The sequence below is a fragment of the Pectinophora gossypiella genome, chromosome 4, assembly GCF_024362695.1.
Source record: "Pectinophora gossypiella chromosome 4, ilPecGoss1.1, whole genome shotgun sequence".
Lineage (NCBI taxonomy): Eukaryota > Metazoa > Arthropoda > Insecta > Lepidoptera > Gelechiidae > Pectinophora > Pectinophora gossypiella.
The window spans coordinates 4,582,105-4,595,478 of record NC_065407.1 but is presented as its reverse complement, the minus strand read 5'-3'; the positions used below and the strand labels follow the sequence as shown (position 1 = coordinate 4,595,478).

At 36.9% G+C, this 13,374-nt stretch overlaps 1 protein-coding gene across 1 annotated transcript; it reads left to right on the top strand.

Moving 5' to 3' along the window:
- Positions 1-9,037: 9,037 nt before the first annotated feature.
- On the top strand, positions 9,038-11,253 carry LOC126366249 (juvenile hormone esterase-like). The gene is made up of 3 exons (XM_050009306.1): positions 9,038-9,244; positions 9,313-10,562; positions 10,877-11,253. Exons 1-3 carry the CDS (start codon positions 9,053-9,055, stop codon positions 11,073-11,075), a joined length of 1,641 nt encoding a protein of 546 aa, XP_049865263.1. The 5' UTR covers positions 9,038-9,052; the 3' UTR covers positions 11,076-11,253.
- The last annotated feature ends 2,121 nt before the right edge of the window (positions 11,254-13,374 follow it).

Below are 13,374 nucleotides of genomic sequence, written 5' to 3'. Positions count from 1 at the left end.
CCTAAGGTAGCGCAATGTCAACAACACCGATCCCGTGGCGTGGGGTACGCTGGTGTATTGGTTTTATATCAGCTATTATACATATAATATTATACTAGCTGACCGCACGCGACTTCGTTTGCGTCATGATTCTAAGTTTAAAACTAACAAAGTTTCATACAAACTTTCAACCCCTTGGCGATAATCCGTGCATCATGATCGGAAGGCATGTTAAGCCGTTGGCCCCGGTTAATACTTACTGATGTAAGTATGTAGTCGTTACATGAGCCATGTCAGGGGACTTTGGCGACTCAGTAATAACCCTGACACCAGGGTTGATGAGGTTGGTATTCCACACAACCCACGATAAGAAGAAGACCCCTTGGCGGATGAATTTCGCAAAATCTTGTCTTAGTGTGCACTTACGTCCTAAAAGGACCCATGCAAAATTTGAGACTTCTAGCATTTGTAGTTTCTGAGATTGTCGCTTTTCTATTAGACAGATGTAAATGTACCTAATCGTATCTCTGAAATCCTTTTCTGTTCATTCCAAATAAATTAGAATGCCTTTATTTCTGTTACTTATAGAATAAATACCAATTTAGATTTTTGATTACGTTTTAAATAAGACAATTGGCAATAGACAGTTTAATTTGTCGCCATTTAGGTGTCTTAAAAATAAAATTATTTATTGGCGTCAAAATAATTGTTAGATACGAGTATAGTACTCCTTTAGTACTATTTGGTACCTAAACTAAAACAGGTTAAACTGGCATCTTAACGTCAAGATGGCGGGACCACAATTTAACGCGTCAATATAAACAGTACTGGATGAGTACTAAGTATATTTATGGAATTTCAACATTAAACCATTGGTCCCGCCATTTTGACGCTAATAATTTCCACCTATTTATTCCGTAGAATTCCCGAAGCGGGTCTAGTCAATATGCTTAGTATGAAATAAACTGACAAACTAGTTAAGCTAACTTTACATAGTTGGTAAAGTAGTCACAGGAGCAGCGACGCAATATCAAAGAATAAAATAACAGACCAGTCGTATGAATAATTATTACAGTAAATTTCTTTGAGGCTTTGTGTAGTGAAGGCTCAGTCAAAGCGGCCCGGTTGCCACGTCATACAAAACACTTCGTTTTACACTGACACTGCGCAATGACTTTATCATACACGCACTGTGTGACGTCTGACGCCCGTACGATTGAAGACTAAAGTAAGACCGAGGGGGATGAGGTAAACCTAGCTCAGCCGCTTGTGGGGAGGGGACAGTTGCCGTTCTATACGTCGTATTATTCCTTGTTCTATGCCAGTACCTAGTAAAACACATGTAATATGAAATAAGAACAAAATTAGTCGACCAAAGGGGTTAGCCAAGTTGCAAACTATTATGACAATAGACAGTAATACGCATACAGGGTGTTAGTGACATCGTAACGAATACTGAGGGGGATGATTCAGACCATGATTCTGTGTTAAAGTAAAGTGGAATTTTCCGTCGCAAAGTTAATGTTCTTTTCTAATTATTTTCAATTCTATACTTTTGCAAAGGAAAATTCCACTTGATATCAACTCAGAATCATGGTCTAAATCATCCCTCAAAGTTTTCGTTACGATATTCTTACTTACTGTAGATTTGTCGCAAATGGGGAGCACTGAGGAATCTCATTCGGTACAAAACTAAGTACTAAGGGTGCCTTTGGTTGGACAACAAAACATAACATAGCATCACACCTGTATTCCCGTAAGCGTAGGCAGAGATGTGTACAGTTTATACACCCCCTCCTCGCCGCCATGTTTAAGTCTCATGAAATAAGGGCTTGACAAGCGTCAGAACCATACATTATCTTTACAATTGTTATTTCTCTAAGGCAGGTATGCACTAGGCTATATAGGTACCTACTTTTAGTCTTCCTGTCAAAATATTCTAGCCATATTTAACAAAGAACCCTAATGACGCAGGCAATAAAGGTTTTATCGTCCACGTCTAATCACGAATATACCTTCACAAATAGTACTGAGTTGCTACCCTGTGTATAATATTTTTTTCATGAGATGTGTACTTAGGGGGCGCGGGCGAGACGATAAAATTACAATTTATTGTTATGGCTGGATCACAGTGTAGTAAATTAGCATCGCTTTGTGTAATGCCGTGAACTTGCAACGTATCGTTTTTATTATTGAAGTTCTTTTCATCGTGTTATCTCGGGGATTTTTTTGCTTTCCCGTGACCTTCATTTTGACACAATTGCCCCGATTCCTGCAGACACCATCTAATTTTATTTTAAATTATATCTGTCTGTGTGTGTGGACTATGACACAGAGGGACAGAGAGAGGTTAGAAGCGTTTGAGATGTGGTGTTGGCGAAGGATGGAGGGTATAAGCTGGACTGAAATGGTGTCAAATGAAAAAGTGCTGGAAAGAGTTGAAGAAAAGAGAACCATATTGAAGACTATAGAGAACCGGAGAGGAAATATGATTGGCCACCTGATACGATACGATTCATTTATAACAAACATTATAGAGGGAAAAACTGAAGGGAAGAGAGGAAGGGGTAGACCGCGTTAAAATCAGTGATATGAGACTCCCGTTAATTCAACACTGTTGCACGTTGCACGGAATTGTCATCACGTGATCAGTGTTAAAATATCGGGAATCACATATCCCAGATTTTAACGCGGTAAGAACCCGGTATTATGTGTTTTAATTATGATAATAACCACGTAAACGAGGAATATCGTTTGCTAAATGCTTTCTTATGTTTAATATATAGAAATAGAACACCCAATCCTAAAAATATGGCAATGTTGTTTTATTTGACAAAAAAAAGACGAGGGATCAACACTTACTTACAGTTAAACCAAAAAAGTTCGCTGTAAGCATTCGAAGAATTGCTGTTTTTATTATTAAAGTTGTTTTATTACCATGTCAAAAGCTTCTTCTTAGCCATTACCCATTCTTTCAGATTCTTTTACAGAATTTTACTTTAAAATGGCAATTTCTATTTCGAAAAGAAACGTTAACAGCCAAATAATGAATCTACGTGGGTGAAAGAATAGCTCTCGGTAAAGCAGTGCATTCCAAACTCTTTTGCCAATGACCAAACGGGGCATTTTGTCTGGGTAGAGTAGGTCTAAGATTTATAATAATAATAATATCTAAAAATCAACTCTAATCTTTTATTTTACGTTACTTTATATAATACTTTAATATAACAAAAACAATAATTGCTTTTATTACCCTAATGCTTTATTTTCTTTTTACCCGACTGCCAGAGAAGGAGGGTAATGTTTCTTTGCACTTTTTAAGTTTAGGTGTCCCCACCTCTCCTAATTCGACAGCACCTAGACAATCCTGGGTAGTCGAATCAGGTAGATTTTCGTTAACTATGGTAGTAGCTTGTACACGCTCGCTGGTCCACCATGCGGCAGGAATCTTCTATCTCTTTTGCGCTCGGACAGGCATAAAGCTTTTCTAACAACAAGATCCTCTTCTCTTCGCATAACGTGGCCATATCATCTAAGATTTACCCTAAAGCTGTATGATTTAGGTATACATTAAATTTACATTATTGTAAAGAATGACAGACATAAATTACAATTTTGTTTTGAAGCCTTAGATTTAGGTAGTTTTCGCAGACCCCGGGGTAATAAGGGGGGCTTAGCCTAATGTTTTCGGGGTACCGAAGTGAGCATAGTAGCCACAGGTTCGTAGTGTGACTAGGATCGACGATCCAACGGTGTTATATTGGAAGTTGTATATATACGTGACGCTGTGCAAACTTCTATAGCGCGTTTTAGTACTGCATTATTGAATGGTGGCGCCATCTGTTGCATGTGGGCGGAACTAGCTGGTCAACTAGTTAGGTCCGCCGCATGTCAATCCCATATATTTTTATTACTGCCACTGTCGTTTTTCGTAATCGTTTGCTACTTGGCTAAGGCTCCTGGTGTACTGCGGACCGCAGGTTAAAAAGCCCTGTGGAAAGTAATAATATTCTTGATAAAAACCCGTAATTGCCTATCCCATTAGTGCGGCACTGACTCATGCTTACTTTCAATGTTTAAGCACAATTACCTTTTAGGTTTAGAATATAATTAAAGTTGTTCCAATAATAATTCTAACATTAACAGGTCGTGTTAGGGGCATTTAGCGGCACAATTAATAACTCAAACACCAGGGGTCTGTTTCATAAAACTTACAATTGTAAGTACAACGAGAATTCGATGTACATTGCGGAGTATGTGGATAGATATTTTGCAGAATTATATATTTTTAACGCAATGTACTCGACATTGTCGTTGTAATTTACAAACGTTAATACCTACATTATTTGGAACAAAGAAGAAATAATAATATGCTGGCAACATTACAGGGCTTATTGGTTGGCGTTTGAATTTAATTTTGTATATTATAATTTTCGTACACAAAATTACAGAAGGATTAAATTCCTACCGCTTTTGAAATATTAGTACTTAAATTATTTAATTATTACACTACAATGTGTTGGGTGACAATATACTCCATTACTATACTATACCATCTGTGACTATACATAGTCACCAACCATAGATCGTGGTCAAAGTGGAAAGAGTGGTCAAACGCGAACCCATGATAAAATAAAACTACATAGAAGTTGACTCATTGTTGTGCTCTCTGACTCTCTGGTTATGTTCTAAACCAAATTGCAAACGTATTGCACCATATTGCAACGTATGTTGTCTTCTTATTTTTCTTACCTAACCTGAAGATTTGACAGGTCCGGTTTTTTACGCGACTGCCTGTCTGACCGTACAAATACAAATATACTTTATTGCACCAAAATAAAAATAAATAATTACAAAAGACTCTTAACTAGGTAGATGGCAAATGGCGGCCTTATCGCTTAAAGCGATTTCTTCCGGACAACCATAAGGCGAGGAAAAATGTAAAAATTTAAATCCAACCCGCGAAAAGATAACCAGCCCAATACAGGTTAGGCCACAGACCTCCCAAAACGCATGAACATGTCACCTTCTAACAATCATACCTACTTACCTGCTGTAGAAACGTTGAGCCCATGGGGTCCAGAAGCACGTCAGTTTTTAAAGACGATTTCAGCTCGCCTCATCGAGGCAACTTCCGACCCTAGAGCAGGCAGTTATTTTGCCCAAAGGGTCAGTTTGGCGGTGCAGAGAGGCAACGTGGCCAGTTTTCTGGGGACTTTGCCTCGATGTGATAAGCTGGAGGACATTTTTTATTTATTGCTTTTTATTCTTTTTTTATTTTGTTTTTAATAATAAAATATGTGTGTTGTTACAATTGTAGTTGAATGGACTGTACTTGTTTATGTATTTCTATTTAATAAATATTTTTTTAGAAAATACCTACATACCACATAGGTATTAATCGATTACACTATCGCTTTTCTTAATCATTTGCAACTTGGGTAAGGCCCCTTATGGCTTTTACTTTCCTGTAAGAGTTTGTAGACTTGCGATATAATTACTAGATAACCTATCTTTAGAGCTTAGTATAATATGTACTTATGTATATTTTCACCCCTGGTAACTTTACCTGTTTTGTTTGACTTCAAACAAGACACCTACGTATAGGTATCAGATTATTCTGATAATGGTGCTGATTTTATACACTACCTTTAAGTTAAACCTGTAATTTTCTTATCCGCCGAAAAGGAAAGGGACGGGTAATCGACGGGCATAAAATTTAAGGAACACATGTCCATGTTCTGAATTTTATGCAGAAATTCAAAAAGTTCTCCCAAAATTTTGTATTGGCCAATTATTCGACAGAATTACGTCGACAGCACACGGGAAACAGGTTGCATGTCAGCGAGAAGCCTATCTTATTTACCCGGATTATTCATCCTTGCCACTCTTTACTTTTCGGCGGATAAGAAAATGACATGCATAACTTAAAATATAATTAGGAGGTGTCAGCAGGAATCGGAACCAATACCTTACGATTTTAGTACGATTTCAAAAGGTGCTTGAAGACTCCTGGTGATACTTTATCGCATTACCAGCTTACCGCCCATATAAGTATTTACTCCATCAAATTTTAGAGCACGTCCTCTATAATCAGCTGAACAACAAAGTAATTATGTTTTTTCTTTACTCGTAGTCTAACAAGTATAGTCTAATCCACCAATAGGCTTCTTGACAACCTAGTCAAATGTGATACTTTTTTCGAAATGTCAAAACGAATGTTTTCTTTAGAGTTTGTATGGAAATACTGTCCTGTGACGTCATAAATAAAATTGGTAACGTCGTACTCATTGTTACTTAATTCATAAATAAATTTAGAAAGCAAGTCGAAAAGCAACATGAAATTGATTTTTGATCATCTTAGACTGGCTTCTATTTCCAGATTAGCTTTTTATAATTTATCTTTGACCCAGTCAAATACCTTATTTCGGCTACCGCTAGACTATACTATAAGTAGAGCGCGCTACTTCGTTGTATAAGTTTTTTTATAACAAGCCTTGTCTTTGTCAATCGCCTTAAATGAGAAGAGATCACTGAAGCGTATCATAATAGTTCTCCACATGAGGTGTTGGACAGAAGGTGTTAGACCCTTGTCACTCCGACGACCAATCAATATTCCACACAAGCCGAGCAAATATTAACTTCTGAGCTTCTGTTTACGATGCTGCACTCGCCTTTCATTTAACTACGGGCATGAGCTGGCTTCTTCCGAAGGTTTGGGGTCTTAAGTACATATACAGTTCGTTGCTAGGAGCGTACGAAATATATAAAACAGCCAATGTATGCCGTAGGGGTTTAAACGCCACGTGCGAAGCTCGTCGTTTTCATGCAAACGGCTCTTGCCTCATTGCTAATCCATTCTTATATTAATGCTGAAGTAACTACATCCTGTCTGTTACCTACCTTATTACGCCTAAACTGCTACACCAACAAAAGGATAACTCAAAAACCCCTGTGGGCATATATACATGTTACCGAAAGACAAATGACAGTTACCCCTGTAACTGATGATATGACAACCTATATTTTTTACAAATTACCAAACCTAAATTTACCTAAAATGAAATAATGGACGTCGATATGACGTCGTCAAAATGGTCAAACGTCTACTACTGGTATACAGCCCTAAAATCCGATCGCGTCATGATAGATAACTCATGACGCGATTTGATTTTAGGCTAACGCCTTAGATGGGTGAGTGATGTACCAATTACAAACCTATTGCAAAGATAAACATTCCAAGATCTAGAGTTATACAACGCGGAAGCTAATAAAGTGATGCTTTCTCACTTATGTCACATTTGTTTGTTTGTATACTCTTTATTGCTTTAAAATACAAAGGAAATTCGCATTCTTGATTAATCTGTACGAAATACTTTACGCAGCTGCAACTGCGCACGTTATTAAATTGGAAGCGTCGACTACTTAAACATCGCATGAAAACCGTATAAAACCTAACTTTATTCTCTTTTTAATCATCATCATCAATTTAAGAGCCACACTCTTGTCGGTGTAGCATTTTCCATTCCAGTCTATCAAAGGCCAATTCCTTGACTTCCCTATAAGACACGACGTTAACCTTTTCTTTAATCTGTTCCATGTAAGCTTTTCTTGGTCTTCCCCTTCCTCTCTTCTCTCTTTTTTCTTTCTTTCTCTCTTTTTAATAGCGCCTACTAAATATTTTATATTTGAGAACATTAAGTATTTATCAAAGCACAACCCTACCCCAGGGAATAGGCATGATCTTATGTATGTGTATGAATTTATCAACCTATCGCCTAGTAGGCTCTGGTCATGAACAAATAGCAGCTCACCATTTTTAAAAGCAAAATATTAAGCGCTATAACATTAATGCTGAGATTTTAATTTGTCACAGTGGCATAACAGACGGGTTGAGAAAAACAGAAGATAAATTTAGTTGTTACTATAGAACATTCACGACGATTATATTTATTAGGGTTGTATTGTGAGCAAGTAAGTCGTTTACGTGTAGCAGTTACATTTGCACATCGCAAAATATTGTGATTGACCTACTTACTTAATCGAATCATTTTTTCATTTTGTTGTCATTTCTGTTACAGTTTTGATATATTCGTACTTTAACCTGGTTAATGTCGCTATCGATTTTATTGTATGTACAGTAATTGCAGAAAATTTTCAAAATTAACATATTAAGGTCAGAATCGTTAAGAAAAGTAACGAGTAAATACTAAATGCGGAACAAAAAATAATAGTTACTACTCGACCTCTCAGCCATCCCCATTCCATTGTGTCTGAAGACAATATTGTAGAAGATCATTTCCGAGAGAGTCGTTTATCGTCTGGGAAAAATAAGAAGATGCCCGTTGGCAATTTATATTCATAATGTCGAGGAAAATAATTAGTTTTCATTATTCACAAGACTGTCCCACGAGCGGACGAACCAAACGCAAATAAATCTTCTCGGAGAAAACTGCGAAAATGAAACGCCACCGTGCCAAAAAAATGAACAAATATGATTGTTGAGAGCTTCCTAATTAAAACCATAAAACGCTCGACGAACCGAGGATTTGAGCTAAATGAATTCATCATTAAGTACCTCATACCTAAGATAAAATTCGGTCGTATGTCGATGAACATATATTACTGGACCGTAATCTTATTAGAACAAAGAGCATATTACTCTGCTACATTATAGGAAACCCTGGATTTACCTTTAGCAGTAGTAAAACATGAAATAAGTGAAGCGAATATTGCGAATTGTATTAGAGATAAAATATTACTTCTGTATTGTAAAAATGTGAGAACTATTTCAAGAATTGCATTGCAGTATATCAATCGTTTGATAAACAGATAAAGAAAAAATATAAGTATTCTGTTAGTATTATTTCGACACTACAGATCGATCTACAGGCTGATCCCTTATCACTATACGGTTCATCATATCCAGCTTACGACATCGTATCAACAGTGGCTGCAAGTTGTCTTTGATTACTTGTGGCTCTGCCCACCCCATTAGGGATAACGGGCGTGAGTTTATGTATGTATGTGTATGTACAGATCGAACTATGTTGTGAAGTATATAAAAATCAAGATGAAAATATTACGTAATGTTATATTTCCGGTGATCTTAATTTTGTTTCATAATGTCGAATCAAAAACAAAAGTGGATCCTTTAGTTGACACCAATGTAGGATTGATTCGAGGACAACAGGCCACTGATGGCGATTATTCCATGTTCATGGGAATACCATACGCGAAAATCAGTGACTCGAACCCATTTGGAGTGAGTATTTAGCATAAAATAATTTTCTATGTCAGGTCCTTGGTCTAATCAGAATTACTACCTTTCAGCCGTCTACACCATATGAAAAATTTGAAACAATTTTTGAAGCTTACGATGATACAGCAACGTGTCCCTATGTAGACTTGAGTAATAACATATTCGGCTCCCTAGATTGCCTCACTTTGAACATCTACGTTCCAAACTCTGCAAGTTCCAGTAACCTAATGCCTGTTATGGTTTACATCTACGGTGGCAACTTTGAAAGAGGTTCCGCAGAGAAAAGCATGTATGGCCCGAAATTTTTAGTCAGGCACGACGTAATATTAGTTGTTATTAACCACCGAATTGGACTTTACGGATTCATGTGTCTTCATATACCTGAAGTGCCAGGTAATCAAGGCCTCAAAGACCAAGTTCTTGCCTTGAGGTGGATCAAAGACAACATTCAGTCATTCGGTGGAGATGCCAATAAAATAACTATTTTTGGAGAAAGCTCTGGCGGAAGATCAGTAGATTTCCATTTAATATCTCCCCAAGAAAAACTATTTAATAATGCCATTCTACAAAGTGGAACATCGTTAACTCGTGATACTATATTTGAAGCTGATACGGAAGCTCCGCTAAAACTTGCCGAAAAGCTTGGTTTTCCAACGGATTCTGTTTATGAAGCCCTGAGTTATCTTTCGACTGTACAACCTAAGTTGGTGATTGCGGCATCAATAGAACTAGATTTAGTTATCAAGCCATGTGTAGAAAAAGATATAGAAAACGTAGAAAAGTTTATTACAGATTACACATACAATCTAGATATTCCGAAAGCCAAAGATACGCCTGTATTATTAGGGTATAATGACCATGAGCAAGTTGCACGGTATGCTGATAAACCTCCTGAATTCTTTAATGATTTAAACATAATCTACGAGAGGTTAAAGGACTACTTTAATTTTGGCAAAGAACTTGACGAAAAGGTAAAGAATGTTCATCATTTCTACTTAGGAGACGAAGCCATAAGTCCAGAAACTATGTGGGAGATTATTAATTTTGATTCTGTATTTTCATACAATCATCCTACTGAAAGAACTATCAAGATGTACTTAGAGAACGGAGCGAAAGATATATATTATTATGTGTTTTCATATGTGGGTGGAAGGAATTTTTACAAGGATGGAAGAAATGTTACTGTCGGCGGAGCATCTCATGCTGATGAGCTTGGGTACTTGTTCGATATGCAGTCGAAATACAGTGATGACCCTTCAGAGGAAGACCAACTCACAATCGATCGTATAACCACCCTCTGGACTAATTTTGCTAAATTCAGGTAAGTAATTTGTGTTGTTGGTTTATGGAAAAGTAAAACTTTTTAGCAATCTTTGACTTAAGCCACGTTTTATTATGATCCAACGATGAGTGAATAGTATCTTTTATAAAAATATATTACCAAACGTTCTACACGAGTAGTTAAAAAGTTATTCTCCACGCTACTTAGAAACATGACATGGAGTTATAAAAAAACAATGAAAATAATAAAAATAATCGAATCAATCCCAGTGATAAAAAAATTACTAATGCTTTACATTTTTGACCTTACATTATTATTTGTAACAGAATGACTTATTTAGACTTTTATTTCAGCAATCCTACCCCAGAGACATCAGAGTTACTTCCAATTCAATGGGAGCCAGTCACTAAAGACATTTACTATTTCTACAACATAGGTTCGGAAGTCAACCTTGAAAAAAGACCTTTCCATAAGGATACAGCTTTCTGGGATCTATTCTATAAAGAAAATTGGAAGTTCCAAAAAGGTTACAGGGAAAGAGGTAGTAAATAAACATAATTTGTTTTATATTGTAGAATATACTTGAATTTCTACATGTAGTAGTATATTTATTTATTTCGAATACTTAGTGCATGATTTTGCAAATACGTTTTTCTCTTCATAAAGCACTTTTGTCAATCAGCCTTGAGAAAAGTTTAAACGACTGATGAATGCGGAGGAAGCATCAGAGTTGTCTGCGTTATTGGTTGACCATTGACCATTACCTTGAATTAGTACCTTGGTACTAATTATAATAAAAGCCACCGATGATAAAAGCACCACCCATGTGGTCAAACCAAAGAGCAAAAAAATTATTACATAGATTAGTTTTCCACCTAAATCTAAAAGAAAAATATTAAAGAAACTCTAATGTGTACCTTGCAGAATTTTTAGCATACATAATATAAACTCACACCTATTTCCCACCGGGGTAAGCAGAGACAATGGATTTCCATTTGCTTCGATCCTGACGCACTTCTGTTGCTACCTCCACATTCATCAATCGTTTCAATTCGATCAATCATCACTTTATTTACATTACTTACAAAGTTTTTGATGATGGGAATGTTATTTTTTTTTTTAAATAAGGAATTTTTATAAATCATACAACGAAATACCTATAAAATAAAAAATACATTTGTGTAATGCACCAACATATATTATAATTTCCTCCGTCCAAATCCGTTATTCAGAAATGACTAACTTCAAACCAACAACCGATAATAAGGACAATTTATTATTATAATAAGGACAATATAATTAATATGAAGTCAAATCTCCTGCTGTACCAAAACCTAGTACTTAATAAAATAATCATTCTGTAAAATAAACGACCACTCCACTCCGTTTGGCGAAGAAATTTTTCTCTCGCAACTAATTAACAGAACGACGAGAAATAATATTGAATGAGATATCGCCGCTCGATTGGCGCGACCTAATGGTGTGTAAAATTAATGCCCTACAGTTTTTGACAGTTTTCTATTAACTGTGGAAATTAATAATCCGCCGCCGGGGTGGGCTGATTTCGATCTAAGAAACTGTTACGCAATTTTTGGTTGAGTGTAACGTTTTGGCGCAGTTTTTCTTTTATTTAAATACGAGTAGCATAAACAGCCTAGCCAGGTATAGGGTAAACTAGCTCTTTATACAACATGAGTTGTCAGCCAAACCCTCAAACCCTCATGCTTCCCGTTGGTCCCGGTTACTTTTTGCTGATGTAAGTATGTAGTCGTTACATGAGTCATGTCAGGGGCCTTTGGCGGCTCAATAATAACCCTGATACCAGAGTTGATGAGGTTGATAATTCACCTCACAACCCACACGATAGAAGAAGAGTCAAACCCTCAGGGAAAGACTTCGGAACATATCCAGAAATCTCCGTTTCTTACATTCTCCTTATTAGTTTTATCAAATTGAGTACTAAGAGCAAAATCAACTTAATGGAACGCACCCAAAAAGTATGATTGATTGATATTGATTGCATTACTTCTTTTTCAAGGTACTTACCCTATTGTTGCAATCCAACATAATACTTCAGATTAATACCGATATGTGCATTCTTTTTTATCTTTTCCGTGCATCTGACAATAAACCTTATCAATAAGTTGACCACACCCTTGTTACAATAAGGAATCCATTTAGCCTGACAGTTGCGAGATATACGTCAGTTAGTAGACTCCTTGTCAGGAGGGAATATTAATCAATTATTAATTCAATTTAATTGAATACAAAACAATGGTGGATAGCCGTGGGCTGTGTCCGAGTAGTTTAGGAGATACCTCAGTCCCTAAGGCTATCAATCTCTGCCGCGACTGTCCACTTGTCATAACTCTCCAGTTTGATTAATTCATCTTACAGCAAAACCTTTGGCTTTGTGAACTTAATCTGTTTTGTGGCGATAGCGACTTTAGCAGATCAACACGATTAATGGAGCGACAGTGCCACGCCTGGCCTGGTCAAAAGTTGTCTGCACCCAGTGATTGTTTGGAGAAGGGTCGAAGAAAACTTAAACAAGCTAGGTAGCAGACGTTTACTGACACTTAGAATGTAATGCAGCTTTTGATTTCTTTCACTTATAAGTAATAATCTAACGGCCTCCGTGGTCCAGTGGTTAAGCGTTGTGCTCACGATCCGGAGGTCCCGGGTTCGAATCCCGGTGGGGACAAATCACAAAAATCACTTTGTGATCCCTAGTTTGGTTAGGACATTACAGGCTGATCACCGGATTGACCAAAAAAGATCCGTGCTTCGGAAGGCACGTTAGGCCGTTGGTCCCGGTTATTACTTACTGATGTAAGTACGTAGTCGTTAC